Source organism: Eleutherodactylus coqui, chromosome 11 (genome assembly GCF_035609145.1).
Source record: "Eleutherodactylus coqui strain aEleCoq1 chromosome 11, aEleCoq1.hap1, whole genome shotgun sequence".
NCBI classification, from domain to species: domain Eukaryota; kingdom Metazoa; phylum Chordata; class Amphibia; order Anura; family Eleutherodactylidae; genus Eleutherodactylus; species Eleutherodactylus coqui.
The window spans coordinates 71,926,996-71,952,301 of NC_089847.1; the positions used below are offsets into that span (position 1 = coordinate 71,926,996).

Here is a 25,306-nt window from a genome sequence, read left to right on the forward strand (position 1 = left end):
AAAATTACTGCTAAGTATTTGAGAACTCCTCCCAAGGTCTGCATCTACCAATTTTCCATCTGGAGGAGTATATAAAAGCATATAATAATGCTATACTGATTTATTACATATGTGCAGGGCGACGCATACACAGACTATTCAGTATATATATATATATATATATATATATATATATATATATATATATATATATATATAAAATATGTACAGTCACAGACACACCCTCAGCCCTCCCTCCTCCTTCAAGTTTTACTTCTGCTTGGCTGAGGGGAACAGGCTGTCTCTAACTCAGAAGGAATGAGAAGAGACTAAAAAAGACATAAAGACATAGAGTGAGAGAGACAGAGAGGAACTTATAAAACGCAGACACAGGGGGTCAATGTAAAAGAGACCGTCCAGCAGCACCTATAAGGCGGAGAGACTGTCAGTGGCAAACAGGAAAGACTGAGGTAGATTAAAAGAGACTTTAGTAGAGTGAAAGGAGCTGTCACTGACCGGCGAGGTTATTACATGGAGGCACGCTGACTGTACTTGTCTCTGACAGGCAGACACACTGAAAAGTAAGGTAAAGTTTCAGTAGACATCAGGATCTACTCCTCTTCATAGATAAGAGAGGACAGGGTAACAGGAGCAACAAACAAATGCTATATTTTAAGAAAATGACAAGCACATGAACTGTGAGACAGACTGAGAAAGCACACAGGAAGGGAGAGGCAAGAAGAGAGAGCTCAACTGAGTCACCAGCAGCAAGGAAACATTCGTGTTCTGCACCCATCATCATGCTGGAGACTGTCAGAGACTGTCACTGAGAGAGACAACCATGACTTCAGTATGGAAGAGACTGCAGCGTACTGGCAAGAGAGCATCCCGCTTCCAGTTTGTGGCCTCTTACCAGGAGCTGATATTAGAGTGTACCCAGAAATGGTGAGATGACCGCACTTTGTCTGAGAGTTCATTGTGCTGTGGCTGACAAACATATACAATATCTATTGTGGAGGACAGTATGATACACATGTGCCTTATTGTGTGCAATCAATTGTCTTTATTGGAAATAAGAATTTGGAGAGCCATTGTATAGCAAATTCTATATATCTAAGTGAATAGCTCCTTTTAATCACGTAGCTTTGTATATCCTGGTCTATGTAGTAACAGTTATGTGTGATGCCATTCCAGGTGTACAACACAGTGGACTTTATAGTGTATGAACTGTTATATCTATAGGGCCCTGGCTTATTCATAGACGGTCGGTGCTGCGAAGGGCCTTTCCTTGGGCCTGGGTTGAAGGTGCCAACTTGCATAATTCCTGTGATCTGTATTTTTATGGGACATGATAACTTGTACTAACATATTCAAGAAGGGTAACTAAGTCTGAGCTCTTTCCCTGGAAGAGATGTTTTGCACCACCAGTTGATTACAGTATTTTATCTTCATCAAAATGAAGTGTGTAAAATATAGGGCGCAACATGACGGTTTGGTCAAAGCTTATTAGTAATGAAGTGCAAAATGCTTGTCTCTGGTCACACACCTCAAGGTTAAGTGCTGTGGAATACTGATACTATACTAATCCTATGTCAACTCATTTTGCCTGGTGATTATCTCACCACTGTGAGCGCTATTCCATTTTTGTTGACACCAAGATGTGCACATTGTATAAAACTTCTACTGTATTACGACACTTTCTTGGACATGACAGTAACTGTATTATTACACGATACTTTTAGTATAGAGTGCTGTAATAATATGCAACAGAATGTGAATAGTTATCTATAAACAGACAGATGTCTCTTGTAAATGACTGACATATGTATACCAATTACCATATTACAGCAGAACCTTATTTACTAACGTTCTTATCTTCCAACTATTCCAAGTCTTTATTGACTCCAGTGTTTACCGACCTTTGTGTTCTCTGACCATCACCTTGTGGCCATTTGTTTGTTGGGTCCCACTGAGTAATCACTGATTAAGCTGGAGACAAACGTGCTCTGGCTTGGCCTCTCTGTAGTCACTATCTTCTGGAATGCAGTCCTTTTTTGGGGATTTTTAAACAGCGTGAAGTATTTAGGAATTTCTTTTATACTTTGCAAAAATTCTGAGATCCTGCTCTGAGTTTGTTAGATTTCATAAAATTATATAAATGATTGTCTTTGTGTGGACACGTACTAGCTCCCTGGACTGCTAAACAAATGCTGTGAAGTGGATGAATGTAATACCCAGCAGCAATAGTAGCAATGTAGTATCAAAGGGTAACTTGAAAAAAGGAAACATTGCTTCCTTCACCTTAGGTTTCTGTCATGTGGTTCCTTATTTTCTTCTGCTCTGCAAGAGCAGCTGAGAGTTAATGTTCACTGCTTTTCTTGAAGGCCCAGGTACACACCAAGGCCAGGGAATGGCTGCCCCCCCCCCCCCCCCCCCCTCTGGCCATACCACTGGTTGCAACGAATCTCTTCAACATGTGACATTTGTAGATATTTTCGAGAAGGCAAAGGGCAGCACTGCTGCTAGACAGTGACAGCATTTGTCTCATTTCTTGCTAAATTGCTCTGGTGAAATATCTACACTTTGATTTCCTTGTAGGAACTGGCGTGACAACTGTTTTTTTTAACCTATAAATTGCAGCTCTGAAAACTGTATCTTTCATGTACAATACTGGGTCTTTTATGAATTTCATTTGTTATTTCTCCTTTAACCTTAAAATTTACCAAATGTTCTACCATAATTTCCGTTGTCAGATTGCTACTTCCATTTATTGTGTAATGCTGAAAATATTTCAACATTATTGGGTAATCCAAGTGATATTGCAGAGGGAGTGCCCTACATGGAACATAATATGAACACAAAATCATCTTATTATAAGAAGTATAGCTGGAAAGATAGTCAACACTCAAAAATAATGTTTTCCTACTTTCTGACCACTGGTTTCCAAATCTTCGGTACTGTGCACATCTATGTGTATGGCTGGAGGATTGTTTTTTTTTTACCTTAGTATATCCATATTGTAGGACCATTCTGTTTGATGGGTCCAGAAGAAATAATGTTAGAAAATTTTAATGTAGTTAAAAGCCAGATGAAGATGCCAATTCGGCACTGAAACGTGTCACTACAATAAAGTTTTCAAGTATTTTTCTGTTTGGGCTCATCATTGAAGCAATAGCAAGTGTCCCCGTGCAGTGTTTTCTGCTGTTAATCTTAGTACTACAGAAGGCTCTGGCTGGTTCTGTATGGAGAAGGCAGCTGCTATTGTAACAGGCTTTATTACGTGTTGCGCTTTCAGTGCAACACCCAAAGTCATTGATACTCTATTTGGAACTTATCTGTATCTTCAAGCCTATGACATGGAGCACTGTCTTTATTTTTAGTATAGTTTACCCTTCAGGGTATGACATATTTAGGATCATTCAAGATTATCCTGGTTCCTTTTTTGAAACCACCAAGGACACGGCAATGGCCCATGACTAGCAGCCAATTCTTAGGGCATTAATGTAACATTAACTGCTGGTATATAAATTTGTACAATGTGAAACTACAACTCCAAGTGTAATCGTAACAATGGTAAGAGTTAACTTGGAGTTGTTCACAGATAAGAATGTTTTAACTTATTTCTCAGGCCATGCGGGTGACTGAAGGACAGATCAAAGGGACAAAGTCTAGTTACCTCCCGTGTTCATAGGTTGTGTGGTCTTTAATTGTAGTCGCCTAGAGTGCCATAAAGAGTTCTTACAGCCATGATTTGTTTCTGCATACTCTTTTCCTCCTACTGCTACTACCAATACTCTTCTCAATGCCCCACATAGTAGTAGTGTCCCCCTTTATGCTCCACAAAGTAAGTGTCCACCACAAGAAATAACCACTCCTTTTCCTGACTCAGTAATGATACCCATTCTGCCCCCAAATAATAATAATTTCTCTTTTAGCCCACCAAAGGTACTAATATGGCTCTATGACCCCACAAAGCAATTGTGTCCTGTTTGTGGCCCTATAAAAAGTAATTGTATACTTCTATGGTTCCCAGAAAGTAACCATGTCCACTTTGTAGTCCTCCAGAAAAAAAATATGTAATTTCTGTGCCCACCATTAATGGCGTTTCCCGTGCATCCTTTTTATTGATGTCCTATCCTCAAGATAGGTCACCAATAGCTAATTAGCTGTGGTCCACTGCTCAGGACCCCGACCATTTAGCTGTTCCAGCAGTGCCACAACACACAGGGTACAGAGTGGAAGCAGATATCTCTGATCCCTGTGTAGTGGCTGAACTGGTAATTGCAGGCCAGCTCTCATTGATTTTAATAGGAGCTATTCCTGATATCACCAGCGCAGCCCACTTCTGCTCTGTACCCTGTGTGTTGTTGTGGTGATAGCAGGCACCTGTAGAGCTGATCAGTCGGGGTCCCAAGCAGCAGACCCCAGATGATTAGCTATTGATAAGGGGACCAGACACCCCGATTTATGCGAGACAGTCCTGTTTTGGGACCCTGTGTCTCGCTTTCTCCCGGGACCCCAACGGGACACCCTTTTGTCCCGCTTTCGGGATGTTGGGTCATCATTAAAATGATTACCAGCTGGGATGCTGCGGCTCCCTGGCTGGTAATCACTGTGCTGCGCCACGGCTGGATGCACACACTGACGTGTGCATCTGAGATCTTCGCCCCCTCCTCCCCTGACCTCTCTTTGGTTCTGCAAATATAGAGGAGAAGGGAGGAAAAAAGGGTGAGTATATGGGTTTCAGGGGAGGCTCTATTAGTACTGGAGTTACTGTGGGGGTCACTGTTACTACTGGGCTTGATGTAGCGGACACTATTAATAATAATGTCCCCTTTATCAGCCTCAGTAGTAATAGTATTACAACTGGTGCCACTCTGGGGGACACTATTACTACTGAGGCCACTGTGAGGGTCACTATTGCTACCGGGGCCACTGTGGGGGTCACCATTACTACTGAGGCAACTGTGGGGTTGACTATTGCTACTGAGGCTAGTGTGGGGGTCAGTATTGCTACTGAGGCCACTGTGGGGGTCACTATTGCGACTTAGGTCACTGCGGAGGGTCACTATTACTACTTGGGCCACTGTGGGGAGTCACTATTACTACTGGGGCCACTGTGGGGGAGTCACTATTGCTACTGAGGCCACTGTGGGGGGGTCACTATTACTATTGGGGTCGATATCGGGGACAGTATTACTACTGGGGCCAATATAGGGAACACTATTACTACGGAGGCCACTCTGCACATGGCGGCATACCTCAAGCGGACAAATGCATTTCTGCCGCCAAAAACAGTCAAAATCTGCATCGTTGCTGCGGATTTTAACTGGAAATCAGCTGTGTATCCACAGCCGATTACATACTATGCGTTGCTTCCCTTACCTCCTCTAAAGGCTTCCCGCTTTTAGTGCTCCCCAGCTAACAGTTCCCAGCGGCCTGTAGTGGCCTCACCTGACTAGCATCACCTGACCAGCGGCACCAAACCTGACAAGGCCGCTGGGAACCGGAAGCCGGGGAGTGCTGACAGTGGGAAGCCTTCGGAGGAGGTGAGTTGGAGCATGGCACAGTATGAAATAATCTGCGGATACACGACTAATTTCTAGTCAAAATCTGCACCAATGGTACAGATTTTGACTGTTTTGGGATTTGGAAATGCTGCGGAATTTGCTCCCTGTCTTTTTGGAACGGCCCTGTACATTTTATAACGACCGAGGTAAAAATGATACTTTGTGATAAGCCTCGCCCCCTAACCACACCCTTTGTCCCGCTTTGACCCTGGGAAAATTTGGTCACCTTACTATTGATTACCTATCCTGAGGGTAGGCTATCAATAAAACATGTCCAGTAAATCTGTTTAAGTGATAATGGTGGCCATAGAGGGGGTCGCACTATTGATGGGGGCCACAGAGGGGACTGGCTATTAGTGGGGGCCACAGAGAGGATGCACTAAGTAATGGTGGGACCCCTCTATGGCCACGTTAAGTGATATTGTGTCCCCTCTGTGGCTACCACTCAGGCCCCATGTCCACAGGTGGATCAGATTCCACATGCGGGAACCCGCAGTAAAATCCGACCCTGCCCGTGCCAGAGGACACTTCGGGTTCTCTTCTTACTCGTCCTGGTCTTCTGCGGGTCTTCATTTTCTCCTCTGCAGATGTGTGCAGGCGCACCGTCACACATATGCAGTGGAGATTTGCGGATGTGCTGCGGTTCAGACAGCTTCCATTGACTTCAATATAAGCTGTCTGTGTGGGATCCACAGCACAATGGAACATGCTGCAATTTGTTTTCTGGACCAGAAAGGCCACAAAACAAATCTGCATGCTTTAATTAAGCTGCGGACGCCCATGTTTCCCTATGGGTGGGTTGAATTGCGGATCGTCCGCACGGATTTCTCAATTCAAATCTGCCCAAGGACATGAGCCCTAAGTGTGAAGCATGACACAAAATCCTATCAATAGCGCTTACACTCACAGCAGGTTAGTGCTGCACCAGACTTTAGCTGAGCTCCTCCTATCTTTGGTCTGGTGCTTCATTCTCTCATAGCAGTAACTTAAGGCCCATTTACACTGGACGAATGTCAGGCAAACGATGCCCGACACTCATCCTCGCACATACTCGCTCCCGTGCTGCAGGGGGGCGGGAGGAGATTTTTCTCCTTGCGCTCCCTTACCCCTCTCAATTCACTTAAAACACCGGCCGTTCAGTACTGAAGAGCTGCCGTTTACACTGAAAATCATCGTCCAGGATTTTATGCAGCCTAAACAATGAGCGATGATCGTTCAGTGTAAACAGCAGCTGTTCATTACTGAACGGCCGCTGTGTTAACTGAATGGAGAGGGACGTGGAGAGCGAGGAGAGAAATCTCCTCCAGCTGCCCCAGCCCCCTGCTGGCCACTTTGTGAGCGAGACAGCGATACTCGCTACTGTGTAACAGCAAGGGAGCGAGTACACCCAGGGACGAGTGTCGGGCATCGTTTGCCAAACATTCATCTCATGTAAATGGGCCTTAAGTGCTCTTAAGCATTGGAGCGGAGATAGGAGGAGCTTAGCTGAAGTCTGTATACAGCGCTAGCCTGCTGTGACTGTCAGTGCTATTGATAGGATCTTTTAACTGAACCGGGAGATGACATTGTGTGGCCATAAATGTCTCTGGGGGACTGGCCCAGTCCGCCCCTGGGAACCAAACCTAGTGGGGATACATTTAACCCCGCTATTGCTAGCTCCTCAAATGCCCCTTCCATTATGCTTAGCTCAATCATTTTAACCAGTTTCTCTTTCAGCACGTCAGGTTGTTTCCTAGTAAATTTCATGTTTTGCTATTTATTTGCTCCTTTGATTGTTCCAGCAATTGGCAACCTGAAACCCTAGTTAAACCCCTCTTGCCGCAAGGTGGCCTTACTGGTGTTTGGGTATTCCCCCAACCGTAGCCTTCGCCTTTGTTTTATCTGTTATCTTGCTGTCTGGATCCTTCAATCTTATTATATGCAGTAAATTTGTTTGTTCTCAACAGGGAAGATTTAGGTTATCCTGGGTAAAATTAAAACTGTTGCATGAAATCTGGGTTAGGCTAGTGTTCTTTTATCATGCATATCAGTCACATGGCCCTTTGTTTAATTAATAAGGATTCCCCCTTTTGACAAAGGAACTGTTGTGCGCACAGGTTATACATGAAGCTTGTGGTAATTGCTTGTGTAAGCACAGCCCTGCACTGCATTTACTAGAAAATGACTAGAGAGAGGTTATCTGATGACTATTAGGAATGCTCAGCCATAAGTAATTGGGGCTGCTTAGATCCCAGGGCTGCTGGCAATTTTATACATCGCTATTTTAAAATCTGCTTGCAACCACTTTGTGGTGAATAAAAATGCAGTATGATAATATAAATCGCTGTCTGAAAATACCTCCGGGGCACGTTTTTGGCTTTTGCTGCCAGTGCATTACTGATACCACGCAACTGCACGCTGTACAGTACATAAATGTTTCTGAAAATGGTTTTCTCTTTCTTTATCTAACATTTCTTTTTACCTTGGTCCACTAATAAAATACTGTTTTCTTATATATCCCAAATTTCAAATCATGAAAAGAGGGACAATACCTGGAGCACACTACAGGCACTGCAGCTATTTTTTTACATTAAGCCATGCCGCTAATATGCCCAGTCCCCTTTGTACCACCACACAGTAGTAGTGCCATCCTTTCTGTAACAGACAGTAATGGTGCCCCCTTAGTGCTCCACACACTTTCATAGTGCCCTCTTTGTGTGGCACATACTAATAGTTTCTCCTCACAGTAATAATGGCCTTCTAGTGCCTCCACACAATAAGGATATACTCTTAGTGCCCACAGCACAGTAAATATGCCCCATTAGTGCCCCCTCACAGTAGTGATGCCTCCATTAGTGCATCCCACACAATGTGTGGTCTCCTTGGTTTCTCCACCATAACCATAGCCTATCATACTTTGTCATTTTATAGCATACTGTGACTGAATATGAAATAAATGGAGATCTTCAGTGGAGTATTGTATGAGCAGTCATGTGGATGTTCAGACTACAGTATAGATGTGCCTCTGCCATAGGTATTAGACAAAATGGTATCACTGTGGGAGTAACAGAGATTGAGGAGGAACAGGAAAGGAATAGAAAATAAAACTCTAAAACTATTCCTAACTTTGGTTGCTACTTCCAGTTAGACCTTCTGAGGTGGTGTGTTCCCTTGAGATTAAACTCTTGGGAAGTTGTCCTTTATCCTGCATTAAACGCTTGCAGTGCCTGATGTATATCTTAGGAGCCATAGAGTAGGCATAGATATCTGGCATGTTGGACTTCACCCATCAAGTAAACTTCACCAGAAGGCATACATGGCTTAAAATGCTTAACAAATAAAATAGAATATTGCCTTGCACTAGCCTTCCCCTTGTCCATGTCTGAGTGTCCACCTCTCACTGTAACAAATACATACACATGATTTACATATAAGTACATAATAAATCCAAGTTTGACCTTTGGTAGTAAAAATGGTCTAAGGAAGGGTCTCTATAAAGTTCTAAGTAATATGCTTTTCACAGGTTGCTTACTTGTAAGTTATAACTTACCAGAGAGTAAGGCCGCCTGCAGACGGCCGGGTCGGATCCTGCCGCGAGAATTCTCGCAGCAGGATGCGGAGCCATGCCCCTGCACAGCCCTGCGGCTCACCCGCTCCCAGCGTGTCCTCTTCTCTGTGAAGTGCCAGCTGCCGCCCAGCCGGCACATGAGCAGAGAGGAGCCGGCGGTTCATTACTGACATTTCTGTGCAGGCCTCTGCGAGACCCTCACAGAAATAGAACATGCCACAATTTGTTTTCCATGCGTGTTTTTACGCGGACATATCACGGCTGTGTGCATAGGATTACGTTTTGTAATGCAATCCTATGCAGACGGGCACGGGCGAAATTCTGCAGAAAATCCCACCGCGGAATTTCCACCCGTGTGCAGGGGGCCTAATGCTCATCTCACAGTGGCAGATTTTCTGCCAGGAATGAGACAAGAAGAGCAGTACTGTATGCCGCCGAATGATCGCTGCTGTGAGCATTTGGGCACTTGCAGTTCCACTGTTATTGGCAGCTCATCGCTGGTTACACAAGGGTGATTTGCTGCCAACAACAGATTATTTTTGTTGTGGCATAAAATATGCAATCACTTGACAAAAGAGTATTTGCTTATTTGTTGGGTGATCCGCAGCAGCTTCATATGGACAGATGATTGGGGGAAGGAACATGTGGACGAACGTTCGTGCACGATCATGTGCCAATGTAAAAGGCCCTTAAGGCATGGATGAATTAAGTGCTCTAAAGCATGAGCCCTATGGCTTGTGCATTTGTGAGGACAATGTGGCTGTTACTATTGCATAGACGCTGCTACTGGCACTATTTCAGAGGTAATTTGACTGGCACTACAATAAAGTCTGGCTGGCATTATTCAATGGGCATTGTGCATGCCAGGTGCTAGTTGTCTGCAGTCCAAGTGTTCACCACCTTCTGTGTATGTACCATATTTCCCCAAAAATAAAACACTGTCTTATATTAATTTTTCCCCCAAAAGAGACACAGTGTCTTATTTTCAGGGGTGTCTTAATACTCACCTCGCAGGCGGCGTCCGGTCCTTCTTGCTGTTCTCCAGGCCTGCCGGCATTCTTCCTTGTCATCCTCAGCACTGAAAGAGCATTCTCTTCCTGGTAACATGGGTTGAAAAACCCCATCTCTAGCAAAAAAATCAGGATGGGCTTATTTTTTAGGGTATGTCTTATTTTCAGGGAAACACGGTACCCACTGCTATGAGAACGATCAAGGTGTTTTCACTGACCAAAGGAGCGAGATCGCTGGCCTCACTCAAAGCACTGCCGGCATGAAGTTCTCCCCCCGTCCATCTTTATTTCGACTGCTGTTTACAATGAGCGAATCGTCATGCAGTTTTCTGCATGCAAAAACTGAACAAGTTTCATTCGGTCGCTGCATGCATTTACACAGCAAAATTATTATCGTTCAAATTCCCACAGCTGGAATTTAAACGATTCTGAACAATAATTGTCCTGTGTAAAATATATTAACATAGTAGGTTAGGCCGAATGAAGACAGTGTCCATCTAGTTCAGCCTATTTCAACCCCCTTGTTGATCCAGAGGAAGGCAAAAACCCGAAGAGGCAGAAGCCAATTAGCCCATTCAGGTGAAAAATTCCTTCCCGACTCCATAATGGCAGTCAGACTAATCCCTGGATCAACCTTGATAGTTCCTACCTAAATGGAAGACCTGGAACAACAACCCGCTGGTCACCTAATGTCTATCCTGTAAAATCCTTCCGCTCTAGAAAGACGTCTAGTCCCCTCTTAAACTCCTCTATTGATTTTGCCATCACCATGTCGTCAGGCAGAGAGTTCTACAGTCTCACTGCTCTTACTGCGCTGCGGAATAAGTTGGCGCTATACAAATAAAGATTATTGTTATTATTATTACAGTAAAGAACCCCCTTCTGTGTTGGTGGTGAAACCTGCTTTCTTCTAGACGTAGCGGATTCCCTCTTGTTACCGACGCAGTCCTGGGTGTAAACAGATCATGGGAGGGATCCTTGTGTTGTCCCCTAATGTATTTATACATAGTTATTTGATCGCCCCTTAGCCGTATTTTTTCCAGGGTGAATAATCCTAATTTTAATAATAGTCTCTCTGGTTATTCCAGTCCCCTCATTCCATTTATTAATTTAGTTGCCCTTCTTTCTTGAGCACTGGTGTCCAGAACTGTACACAGTATTCCATGTGAGGCCTGACAAGTGCCTTATATAGCAGTAGAATAATGTTCTCGTCCCTCGCCCCTATACCTCTTTTAATGCACCCCAAGACTTAATTAGCTTTTGCAGCAGCTGACTGGCATTGGTTGCTCCAGTTAAGTTTACAATCCACTAGTCTCCCCAGGTCTTTTCATATCACTTTTCCCTAGCTGTACCCCATTTAGTGTATATTGGTGACATCCGTTTCTCCTGCCCATATGCATAACCTCAATGTTGAACTTCATTTGCCATTTTTCTGCCCAAGCCCCCAGCTTATCTAGGTCCTTTTGTAGCCGTACACTGTCCTCCGTTGTATTAATTATCTTGCAGAATTTTGTATCATCTGCAAATATTGATATTTTACTGTGTAGTCCCTCTATCAGGTCGTTGATAAATATATTGAACAGAATGAGGCCTAATACTAAACCCTGTGGCAATGGTGGCCCAATCAGAGTACGAACCATTTATTACCACCCTCTGCTTTCTATCTCTGAGCCAGTTCTTTACCCAGATACACATGTTTTCACCCAGTCCAAGCTGTCTCATTTTATATATCAGCCTATTATGTTGCATAGTGTCAAATGATTTAAAGAAGTCCAGATATACGAGATCAATAGACTCTCCCAGGTCCAGCCTAGAGCTTACTTCATCGTAGAAACTGATCAGATTAGTCTGACATGATCGACCCTTCATGAACCCATGCTGGTGAGGAGTTATTCCGTTGTTCCCTTTGAGGTATTCTAGGATGGCGTCTCTCATAAACCCCTCAAATATTTTTCCAGTTATTGAAGTGAAACTTACCGGCCTGTAGTTACCAGGCTCTCTTTTGGACCCCTTTTTGTATATTAGAACCACATTGGCAATGCGCCAATCAAGTGGTACAACCCTGGTCTTGATAATGTCCGTAAATATAAAAAAAATAGCGGTCTATCTATCTTGTCACTTAGTTCCCTTAGAACCCTTGGGTGTATTCCATCTGGGCCTGGAGATTTTTTGATTTAATTCCTCTTTAACCGGATCTGTACTTCCTCCTGTGTCAAATATGCAATATTCAGCAAGGGGGGGGGGGGGGGGGGGTCATTTTATTCCCCTGCATCTTGTGTGACATTTCCTTTTCGTTCGTGAATACACTTGAAAAGAAACTATTTAATAAATTTGCCTTCCACCCATCCTCTTCTATGATTTCTCCTGCCTTATTTGTTAAAGGGACAGTGCTCTCAGTGCAAATCCGTTTGCTGTTTATATAATTAAAGAATAGTTTGGGGTTATTTTTGCTCTCTTTGGCGATCAGTCTTTCTGCCTCCTCCTTAGCAATTTTGATCTTTCCGTGACATATTTTGTATTTTTCCCTGTATGATTTTAACACTTATTCACTGCCTTATTATTTTAGTAGTTTAAATACTTTCTTTTTTTTGTTTATTGCCCCCCCCTTACAGTGTTGTCGAGCCACATTGGTTTCTATCTACTTGTGGTTCTTTTTTTAAAGGGTGTGAACCGCTTACATGAGGTAATTAGGATGTTTTTAAATTTCTCCCAATTTTTTTTCTGTACTATAATTTTTGAGGATTTTGTCCCAATTAATGTTACCGATAGTAGTTCTGAGCTGATCAAATTTTGCTTTACTAAAGTTTAGTTTTTTTGTCGCTCCCTGATAAGGTTTCTTATTGACTGACAACTGGAAATTAATTATATTGTTGTCACTATTTCCTAATTGTCCCTAAACCTGCACCCCCATTATTTGGTCCGGTTTGTTAGTTAATACTGAGTCCAGAGTGGCCCTCCTTCTAGTTGACTCCTGCATAAGTTGGGTAAGCTAGTTATTAGAGATGAGCGAGCATGCTCGGATAAAGCAGTTACTTGAGTGAGCATCGCTCTTCTCGAGTAACTGCTTACTGGTCTGAGCAGGCTCGCGGGGGCGGTGGGGGGTAACAGGGGAGAGAGGGAGAGAGATGCACCCGCCACCCACCACTCACCCCCGCCGCCCCCCCGAGCCTGCTCGGACCAGTAAGCAGTTACTCGAGAAGAGCGATGCTCACTCGAGTAACTGCTTTATCCGAGCGTGCTCGCTCATCTCTAATAGTTATTTTTAATAGTTCTCAAAAACTTATCGCTCTTGTGAGATTTGCAGGTTTCGTTTTCCCATAATCTATCCGGATAACTAAAGTCCCCCATAATACTTACTTCATTGCAGTTTGACACACTTTTCTATTCGCCTTAATAATAAGATTTCAGTTTCTTCTGTTGCTTTCGGTGAGTGTGAGAGCGGCCTTAGTCTTAAATACAATTTTTTTGGCATTGAACAGGAGCTATTAGTAGATGCATAATTCTTCATTTCATAAGGATCATATCCACTTTACCAGTTGTGGTAAGTTTTTTTTAGCACAAAGCTCAGTCAGGCTGAATGCTATTTGGAACAACATTACATATATCTGAAGAGATGGGTGGAGATTATCAGACTGATAAACTTTCATTATATATGGGAAAATGATCTAATTTTCATTGCAACAGATTCTTGTGACTGCAAAGTAGTATTATCAGCAAAATCACAAAAAGTTGACAAAAGCTGTAAAACCTAAGCTGGATGAGGTTACTGAAAGTATTCATATTGCGATATATTACATACAGTGTCTTGCAAAAGAGTTCGCCCCCCTTGGTGTTTTTCCTGATTTGTTCTATTACAATCTGGAAGTCAAATTGATTTTAATTAATTTGATGTAATCGTCCTGACGAGATAGTCCAAATTGTTACAGTGGAATAAAAAAAAAACTTGTTTAAAACATAAATAGCCTGTATATAACTTGTAAATAATTAACAAGAACTTGTTAATTATAAATAATTAATTAAATTAAAACTGAAAAGTTTTGAGTGTGTAATGTATCCACCCCCTTTGATATGAAACCCTTAAATAAGGCCTGGGCCTACAAATTAACTTCATCCATTATAACACGATGAAAAGAATATGGCACAACAACAAACCTGGCAAGAGAAGGATCCAACTAAAACTAATAACGCAGGTAAGGAGAGCATTAATCTAAGACTCGACAAAGACACCAAGAATAACTCGTAAGGATTTCTAACGATCCACAGAGGAGTTGGACGTATCTATCCGCAGGACAACTATAAGCTGCTGCTGAGCACTAGACAGATTGCGGCTTTATGGAAGAGCAAAAGAAAAAAGTCATAATCTAAAGAAAAACATAAGAAAACCTGTTTGGAGTTCGCCAGACTGCATGTGGGAGACTCCCCAAACACATGGGAAAAGGTTGTCTGGTCGGAGACTACACTGAATACTTTGGCCATCATGTAAACGTTATGTGTGGCGCAAACCCAATACCATCACTCCAAAAACTTAATTCCCAAGTTGAAGCATGGTGGCAGCATTATGCGAGGAGATGCTTTTTAGTTGCAGGAACTGGTCAAGAAAGAAGGAAAGATGTATGGCAGAAAATATAGGGCAATTCTTGAGGAACACCTGTTTCAATCTGCCTGCACTAAAGGGGACTAAGGGGAAACATGGAAATGTCTTTGAACAGTCTAATCAGACCTCAATCCAACTGGGAACCTGTGGCATGACTTGAATACTGCTCTACACCAGTGCAACCCATCTAACTAGTTGGAGGAGTTTTGTCTGGAAGAGTACATAAAAATCTCAGTAGCTGGGAGTGTTTAGATGTAACGAGAAGTGATCAAGCTGCCAATGATTTTTATGCAAGCTGAAACTGAATGATGGACGAAAAGCGAAGAAAAATTGCACAATGACTCGCATCTAGATGTAACGATTATTGCACACTTTGGGTCGATTTTTTTCAACGATAACCGGTATGTCTCAACGGGCCTTAACTTGCTCTTTACCTGTTGATCAGCTTGGTCGTTACAGGCATCCAACATATGGAGGTGCAGTACTTGAACACTTCAACAGTTGGAACAGACTTCTGGTCCAATGGTGGTTGAATTTCCTTCCTCGTTGCTCACAGAGGTAACTCTCTGGTAATCATAAAGTCATGTCTTTCTTTGGTAATTGATTACTGCTTAATTGCACCCACTGAAGTCGCTCAATTTTGAAAGATCGTTCAGTGTAAACGCAGCCAACGACAATTCATTCACTTATCGTTCATCATTAATTTCATGCAAGGATGACAATCATCGTTGGCTGTACCTGTCGTTGAAATTAACTCAGCTTCTCCCATTTGCCGAGCTCTGATTGACTAGCTGTGAGAATGAGCACAAAATGGCAGTTTAACTCTTGTTGTGCCATTTGACAAGTCTCAACCACCATCTGTATCATAAAACACAGCAGAAAAATATGCATTTTTACATTAAAATGTAACTAACCATTTCAACATATTAAATCACAATGAGACATATTGTTCGGGTACCAAACACCTCTTTCTGTGTACTATAACCACATTGAAGGTCTCTGTCTTTTGTCTTAATTATTGTTTGGGCCACAGTAGAAATATTTTACACCTTCAAAATGGTTAATTAAATAGCACACTCCCCCATAGCCATTTTAATTCCAGGTTGTAATGCAATGAAGCAAGCAGAACATGAAGGGAATGAATACTTTTGCAAGGCACTGTACAGATATGTTTGTACTTCAGTCGACTTTCTAGAATACATTGCATATACCCCACTCACCCCCACAGCTATATGTTTCTGTTTTTTACTTATCTTGAGATCCATTACCTTCTTCTTGGAAGTCTCAACTGCAGCTTGGTCGTCTACGGAGTGGCAATTGTCATAAATCACCTAAGAATCTGCTCAGGAGCCTGATCTCACGGTAAAATCCAATTTTCAGTATTGGGGAAGCAATAATCAGACTGGACATCAACAACTTGTGGTTTATCCAATCATGCATTAGTGTCACATCCTATCTTTCTCTGTGGACTAGGTGTGTGATAAGAGGCGCTTGGTGTAGAATATAAAATTCAGCTCTCAATGTAACATAGTGCCCGGTTCACTCTATAGTTTTCCCCTATATCTGAAGCCGATGAATGCCAGCTACCAATGAAAGTAGAAAATGAATAGTTATAAAATTATACCTTCCGATAAAAGTCTGTTCTGTACTTCTGGCAGTAAAAAAATAAACAAACCTCCCATGAAACCTTATTCACAGCCAATAATCAAACCCGCAGCCCTAAACTACACATATTAGGCCGCTTAACTATTCAGTTTAACCCCTTGAGTGGCGGGTTTCCTACCACCCTGTCGTGCCCACCAGGGCAGGTTTTTTTAAAATGGTCTAATCATTGAATTTCAACTAATTTTGCAGTTGCGTCTCAAGAGCCATAACTTTTTCATTTTTCCATTGGCATGGCCATATAAGGGCTTGTTTTTTGCGGGACAAGTTGTTATTTTTTAAACAGGGGGGAGGAAAGAAAGAAATTGGGAAAAAAGAAAAAAAGGGGCCATGTCATTAAGGGGTTAAATAATGCATTAACTTCCTTCTCTGGGTCATTACGACGCACACGGATACCACATGTGTGATTTGATTTTTGATTTTTTACCAAGTAAAGGGAGACAAGTGTTTTTATAATTTTTTTCCTTTTTTTTTTTATTGTCCCTTTAGGGGACTTCCACAGGGACCCATCAGGACCTCCTGATCACATTCCGGGGGTCCGATGGTGACAGCCCTTTACATGCTGCAGTGACAGCCCTTTACATGCTGCAGTCACATAGACTGCCGCATGTAAAGGGTTAACACAGCAGAGATCGAAGGTTTTCTCTGATCTCTGCTGTAAGAGCTAGTACCTAGCTGTCCTCTGGCAGCCAAGCACCAAGCTCTCCCTGCCACAGAGACCATCGGCTTGCTTCTGACAAGCCGATGGTCTCTATGGCAACCTATAAACAAAGCAGGACTTAGAAGCAGGAGATTGCCGGCAGATCGGCAATATCTTCTGCTGGTTTTTCAAAGCCCTTGCTTTGTTCTCTGTGGGTCTGTGCAGGCAGAGCACACTGCTACAGCTTGTGACATTGTGCTCTGCAGCTCCCATAGTGATACATAGCCTGGAAATCTTCCGGGCTATATCGCTATGGGCAGTGGAGCTCGTCCTGGAAAATTTCTGGGCGTGCCACTCAAGGGGTTAAGGCTGCCTGTCCACGGGCGTTTTTGCATTGCGTTCCCTGGGGTGATAATCTGGCCCCAGGGAACGCAGTAAACGCTTTCCATAGCACTGCTATGGGAAGCGCAGCCCCCCCCCTGTCCACGAGCGGAGAATCATAACGATTCTCCGGTCGCGGACAGCAAATCGCGGCATGCTGCAAATTGCCGCGATTCTCAGCCTATCTATCAGATATGCTCACCGCAGAGATCCATCAGTTGGCTCCTGCCACGGGATATCGCAACGCTCGTGGACAGGATGCCTAAGGGTTGATTTTGGTGGAAACTGCATAAATTATAAAGTCATGTTTAAAATTGTACCAAAATCTGCTACATTTGTCTTCTCACTCTAAAAAAATATACTTTTAAACTTCTATCAAAGGCAAAAGTTAAAATGGGTGCAAACGTACAGCTGTTTAAATCAAGTGTAACATGGTAATATAGTATGTTAGGCTGAAAAAAGACATGTCCATCTAGTTCAGCCTATCACCCCCAAATGTTGATCTGATCCAGAGGAAGGCAAAAAAAACCAATGAGGTAGAAGCTAATCTCCCTCATTTTGAGAGAAACATTCTTTGCTGAATCTGGAGCCCGTGAGTCGGCACTCGGAGAGGGGTGGGCTGTTACCTGGGGAGCCGGCAGCCAATTACAGGCTGCAGACCCCAACGGTGTGCAATCCTCCCACTGAGAGACTGCTGCTGTGAATGGACACAATTGCAGTCTATCAGTGCACTGCTGGACGCGTGATTGGTCTGACCGGCGGTGCACTGACAGTATAGGGCAGGGTCTAGGTCCCCTCTCTACCCACCCCTGTAGCGGTATCCGAGCAGCCTGTAAATGATAGTCCAGGACCTGTGGTCCGGTCCCGTCATGTGATCTGCATTGCTATGCCAACCACTGCTCTTGGACTATCATTTACAGGCTGTCCGGACACCACTCCAGAGGTAAGGAATCCTCTGCCATGGCTGTCAGCCGCAGCGGACGATCGCAGAGTTTCTCCCATGTGGTTCGATGCTGCTGCTGACCCTATTGAAAAAAATGGGTGGTGTGATGCTAGAGAACGCAGCAAGATAGAACATGCCGCGATTTGTTTCTCACATAGCATCGCATCATGGTGCCATGCAGGAAAACATCGCTTGTGAGTATGACCCCATTCTTTTGAATGGGGCTCATATTTGTATGAGATTTGTGCGTCTCGCAGCGCACAAATCTTGCACGATCTTCTGTCGTGCAAGATTTGCAGCCACAGAGTGTCTAACAACAACTGTGCCTCCAAGACGCTAGCAGACTCATAGGGAAATGGTGCAAACTCTCATGTCAAAAAGAGAACAAAACTTTGTTACATGTGAAATTGGCACAAAAATATACAAGAAAAAAAGTAAAGACGTTCAAAAACAAAGGCTGAACCACCTGAACCCTAAAAATATATGGGTTCATTTAAGCAGCAATATTCCAACACACATCACTGTATATAGGATGGGAACAGCATGTTGAAAACAATAAAACAGTTCAAAGCCAATAGCCAATGGAGGTATATGTGCCTTGGGACATGGAATCCTGCGCTTCCACTATATGTCTCACTCGTGCGCTGTGATGTGGTAGAGCGCCGGGACATGCTTCAAACTAAGCAGAAGTAAGATCTGTTTTGAATTATGGATAGGGTATAAGAACATGGTTATGGGCTTGATTAATAGTCCCTGATGAAGCTAGCCATGCAGTAGCCATACATGTGGGGTTTGGGCTCATTAACCGCATACCAAGAATAAGTATTATTGTGAACGATCAATGATTAATACAGATTTTATTTGGTTCTTGCTTAGCTACCATTACCTTGTATAATCAGCATGTCACATTGTGCTTTTTAGCAGGTGGAGTGTTATCTTTATGTACTATTGGCTTTGAACCGTTTTATTGCTAACAGCATGCTCTTCCCATCCTATATACAGTATTGTCTACTGGTATATTGCTGCTTAACTGAATCCATATAGTTTTAGGGTTCAGGTTATTCAGTCTTTCCTTTTAAATGTTTTTACTTTTTTTGTATGCTTTTGTGCTAATTTCACTATTTTTTACATGGGAAGGTGCGCCATTTCTTTATGGGCCTGCTTTTCTACTGCCAACAGTTTAGTAAATGTCCCTCAACATAACTGTCAATTTGTGACAATACACCTGCAGATCAGACATACAGTTACATACATTTGAGCGAAGGTGTTAAATTAATTAGATGCAAATCTCATTATCCTGTCTAACTAAATTAGTGCAAAATATACCACTATTAATACACCTGGGCCTTTATGTCCCAAAAATAGACCTATTTTAGGGGCATCTAATTATACAGATGAGAAAATGGTAATCTGTTTACTATTTTCATTCGCTTCAGGTCCAATAACTCTATTATCGTGTGCAGTATTGTAATTTCTTATAGACTTTCAGTGTGGAATTTTCACCAAAAATATCTACATATTTGTGTGTTTTAGTCAGTGCTCCCTCTCCATCCAGTCTGGAGTTCTGCAGCATTCCGCTGATTGTCTTTCTTTACTGTTTAGCATAATTTCTATGATTCATCATCGGCCTTCCGCTCCTTTTAACAATTGTGATTTTTTTTTTTTTAACCCTTTGGGGAGATTGAAGAACTTCTTACAACTTCCTCCTGAGGAGAAAAACACATGGAAAGTTCCATTCTCTGCAAAGCAGAAGAGAAGTATTTTAGTAGCAGTGTTAGTAAATAGAGATGAGCGAACGTACTCGTTTCGAGTAATTACTCGATCGAGCACCGCGATTTTCGGGTACTTCCGTACTCGGGTGAAAAGATTCGGGGGGGGGGGGGACGGGGGGAGGCGTGGCGGAGCGGGGGGTAGCAGCGGGGAACAGGGGGGAGCCCTCTCTCTCTCCCTCTCACCCTCACTCCCCGCTGCAACCCCCCACTCACCCACGGCGCCCCCCGAATCTTTTCTCCCGAGTACGGAAAATCCCGGCGCTCGGGCGAAAAAGGGGCGTGGCCGAGTAGGTTCGCTCATCTCTATTAGTAAACTTATACCACTTGCAGCTTTGCCTAATTACTGCTCTTAACCTTCCAAAAAACACAGACACTTTACCAAGTGGATGGATAGGAAAATGAGTTCTGCTCTGTATGACTAGTGTAACAAAAAGGAAGGAATTTCTGTAAAAGCCTATGAAGAATACAGAAATATCCAGAACAGCTTGTTCAATACACAAGATGCCCAAATACTGTACTAAAGCTCAACGTACACTTTGCAAAAATCAATCAATCACATAGAAAGAGTTGTCAGAATCAAATGAAACTTTCTCTGTGTGATTGTAACGCTGATATAAGTGATTACAATATCAGAGCAAAAGGATCATTCATTGTGGAAAACTGAACACTTCAAGGGAGGCTCTAGTACTCTGTTGTACTGCCTCTAGCTTGAATGCAAGATGTGGGTACTGGTGTATCTTGATGCCACCAGGAAGTGCTGGTGGCAACAAGATTCACAGGGGGGTGACGCCCCTGTTCCTGATTGGCTGCACAGGTTGTTCCCCTTCAGATCCTGGCAGCCCACTACACTTTTTCTATGTAATGCAGACAGTGGACCCTGCTGCAGCCGCACAGCACCATGTGGAAGGGAAGCGCAGAGCGGGTTCTGCAACAGGCATTCCACACCGGCGGCCCAGCCCCCATACCGTCAGTTTCATCTCGCGGTGGGGCGCCCCCCCATGTCACCTTTACTTCGGCTTGGCGTCTGCAGTGGGACGCTGCCCCCCTTCTAACTGTAACCTCGCTGCCAGGAGCAGGGACCCGACAGCGGCGATAAACACCAACAGCGGCCGTACAGATAATGCAGGTGCAGTGCACTGATCCCTGCGCTAATTGCAGGTAATGTGACACCGAGCGGACGAACAGCGCAAGAGCAGGGAGGGTACAGCGCAGGGGAGACTCAGTGAGAGCCCTCGTGCGGACACTGCTAGACCTGTGGTATGATCCCAAAGTGCTGATGGACACAGCGCAGTGAGACAACAGCGTGGGGAATGTCATTAGGCGCTTTATAGGGCTGGAGAATCACTCACATTCCACTGTGCTTCTGCCCATAATACTTTCAAGTGCCTTCTAGGACCTTGCCGTATTTCGCCAATCGGAGCTAGGGGTGTGACAGGGCTGTTCCTCCTGCCAAACCCCTAGCTTCTGGTGGCGTCAAGGTACACCAGTACCCAAGATGTGATATGGGCAGGCATGAAGGCTTTAGTACCCTGTTGTACTGCCTCTAGCTTGAATGCAAGATGTGATATGGGCAAGCATGGAGGCTCTAGTACCTTGTTGTACCGCCTCTAGCTTGGATACAAGATGTGATGCAGCCAGGCATGTAGGCGCTAGTACCCTGTTGTACTGCCTCTAGCTTGAATGCAGGATGTGATACAGGTAGGCATGGAGGCTCTGTAACCTTGTTGTACCGCCTCTAGCTTGGATGCAAGATGTGATACTGTTAGGCATGGAGGCTCTAGTACCCTCTTGTACCGCCTCTAGCTTGCATGCAAGATGTGATATGGGCAGGCATTGAGGCTCTAGTATCCTGTTGTACCACCTCTAGCTTGGATACAAGGTCTGATATAGGCAGGCTTGGAGGCTCAAGCACCCTGTTGTGCTGCCTCTAGCTTGGATGCAAGATGTGATATGGGTAGGCATGGAGGCTATTTTACCCTGTTGTACCACCTCTAGCTTGGATACAAGATGTGATACCGACAGGCAGGCATGGAGGCTCAAGTACCCTGCTGTGCTGCCTCTAGCATGGATGCAAGATGTGATATGGCTAGGCATGGAGACTCTATTACCTTGTTGTACTGCCTCTAGCTTGAATGCAGGATGTGATACAGGTAGGCATGGAGGCTGTAGTACCTTGTTGTATCGCCTGTAGCTTGGATGCAAGATATGATAGGGGTAGGCATGGAAGCTCTAGTACCCTGTTGTACCGCCTCTAGCTTGGATGCAAGATGTGATATGGGCAGGCATTGATGCTCTAGTACCCATTGTACCGCCTATAGCTTGGATGCAAGATGTAATACAGGCAGGCAAGGAGACTCAAGTACCCTGTTGTTCTGCCTCTAGCTTGGATGCAAGATGTGATATGGGTAGGCATGGAGGTTCTGATACCCTGTTGTACCACCTCTAGCTTGGATGCAAGATGTTATACGGACACGCATGGAGGCATACCAGTTCTGTATTGTATCCTGTGTTATATTGCTCCACATTTGCTATAACTGAGCATCTAGATCGTGCAAACTTGTAGGCTGTCAGAGTTAGCATCCCAGATGGTCCCATACATGTTCTATTGGCAATAAATCTGGTGACCAGGCAGCCACAGAAATGTGACAATATTGTGGAGACATTGCTGTGACACCCTTTTGTGTGCGGCCGAGCATTATCCTTCTGGGAAATGCCTCTTGGAAGCTGCCATGAGAGGCAGCACTTGTGACTGCACGATGTCCTGAAAATATCACTGAGCTGTCATTGTCCCTGGTACCACTACTAGGGGTGACTGACTGTCGTATGCGATACCATCACATCAGCAGTGGGGGCAGTGTGCTGCGTCACAGCAAAGTAGGATTGAAGCACGCAAACTAAATCTGGATTCGTCGCTGAAGACAACTCAGTTCCACTCCGTAGTAGTCCAGTTTTGTTGTTCACGGCACCACTTCAAAAGGAGGCAATAGTGGGTGGCTGTCATAGGCAGTGCACTTAAAGGTTGCCATGAGACCAATGTCCTGCAGCCAAGCGCCTGGTAATGGTTCGGCAGACACAGGGGCCTGTAACGATGGTGCCACCTATTTCTGGATGGTGGACAATAAAACACTTGAAGCTGCTCGTGCTTGTCGAATGATCAGACCATCCTCTCTACTGATGGCCTGTCGAGGGCACCCTGAGCCCAGTTGCCTTGTGTGCATGCCCTCATGCATCCACTGGTCCCAACATCTCCTAACAGTTTGGTCAGAATGGCACAGGTGGCGGACAATTCCTTGATACAACCATTCAGCTTCTCAAATTGCAATAATGCGCCCCCCCCCCTCCCCTGTAAACTCTGTTAAAGGGGTTGTCTCGCGAAATCAAGTGGGGTTAAGCACTTCTGTATGGCCATATTAATGCACTTTGTAATATACATTGTGCATTAAATATGAGCCATACAGAAGTTATTCACTTACCCACTCCGTTGCTGGCGTTCCCGTCTCCATGGCTCCGTCTAATTTCAGCGTCTAATCGCCCGATTAGATGCGCTTGCGCAGAAGGGTCTTCTCCCTTCTGGTCGGTCCCGGGCATGAGCGTCGTTCTGGCTCCGCCCCTTCTACGCATCATCGCGTAGCTCCGCCCTGTCACGTGTGCCGATTCCAGCCAATCAGGAGGCTGCAACTGAGTGGGTAAGTGAATAACTTCTGTATGGCTCATATTTAATGCACGATGTATATTACAAAGTGCATTAATATGGCATACAGAAGTGCTTAACCCCACTTGATTTCGCGAGACAACCCGTTTAACTGGGCCAAATCTCTTTGATTGCATCATAGAGGTATGTCTAGTGGTCAGCAAGTTCTATACAAGTGGAAAAAGAGTAACCTTGAGAGCCTTTTTATAGACCAACGGTGGAACCAGTTTTAGGGCCTCAGTTGTCAAGACCGTTCATCTAATCACACCACAATTCTATAATCACTTGCATATCTGCCTGAGCTGTAACTGCATGCTGAGTTTTTGCAGAAAACTGACAACTCCGTCTAGGTGCTTGATTTATTTTCAAAAAGAGTGTAAAACCGCGACAGAGCAAACACAGCAATCCATTGTGATTGTTCTTATGCTTCTAATATCCTTTCTATTATGTATGGGTGTATAATGGTATTCCTGCCAATTCCCAATTCAAGGGACATATGTTTTCTCTCCTTTCTCAAATCCTATACTCAACATACACACTCCCTTGACAGGCGTAATTTGGAGGAGTCTATGCAAGTTGCCTAACTGCTTACCTTTGGCGAAAAGTTAAGCCGACTAAGGGCAAAAACTGCATGGAGTCGCGCAACTTTTGCTGGGATTTTTTTGGGGGGCTCGAAATATAAGCCCTACCCTGAAAATAAGCCCTAGCGGCATAAAAGAAAGTAAATACATGACTTAACAGCCGCTATTTACTCCACCGCACGTCTTCCCTGCAGGTCCCCTACACACTTGTAGTTTTCCCTCAGTGCTTCCTGGTCAGGGGTTCAAAATCCCAACCTCCAGGAAGTGCTGGCTGTGATTGGCTGAGCCGCAGCGCTCGAGAACCTATCAGACCAGCACTCGAACCAATCACAGCCATTCAATGCAATGTCTGTGATTGGTTCATCAAGCAGTGCAGCGACTGGCTGAGCCACAGTGCTCAAGAACCAATCACAGGCAACACTTCCTGAAAGCGGGGATTTTGAACCCCCAAGCCAGGAAGCACTTGATGAAAACTACAAACAAGTCTGCCGGAGCCAAAAAGGGGGCGTGCGGCGGAGCTGACAGTGGCTGTTAGATGATTTTTTTTTTCTGCAGCTAGGGCTTATATTAGGGCTTTTGCAGTAAGACTTTCTATTGTAAAAGTAGCATTGCACCGCACGAAAACTATTTCTGTGCGATGCAACAGAAAGGAAGGCTCCATAGTGAAACATAGGCTAGAAAACTTAGCAAATCGCGGCACTTACCAGGCTTCCTCCTGGGGGACACACATAACCTCGGCCAGAGCAGCGCTGGGCCACTTCTGGACACCTCTAGGATAGAGATGCCCAATAAACTGGAGAACAGGGATAGCAGATGTCACAGGTGACGCCACCATTCCGTTACCCACCGGTATGACCCTTGGTGGTAAATAATGGAGCCGCAGACAAAAGTAACGTACCTCAGGTCCCTGGGAATGGTCAGGGCCTGTCAAAACTA

At 44.2% G+C, this 25,306-nt stretch overlaps 1 protein-coding gene across 5 annotated transcripts in view; it reads left to right on the top strand.

Moving 5' to 3' along the window:
* The first annotated feature begins 279 nt into the window (after positions 1-279).
* EHBP1L1 (EH domain binding protein 1 like 1) overlaps positions 280-25,306 on the top strand; it is a 182,552-nt gene continuing 157,525 nt past the window's right edge. For all 5 annotated transcript variants that reach the window (XM_066582573.1, XM_066582579.1, XM_066582575.1 and 2 more), the window contains exon 1: positions 280-924. In XM_066582573.1, coding sequence (XP_066438670.1) covers positions 821-924 — 104 coding nt within the window. In that variant the 5' untranslated portion in view covers positions 280-820. The remainder of the gene's footprint in view (positions 925-25,306) is intronic.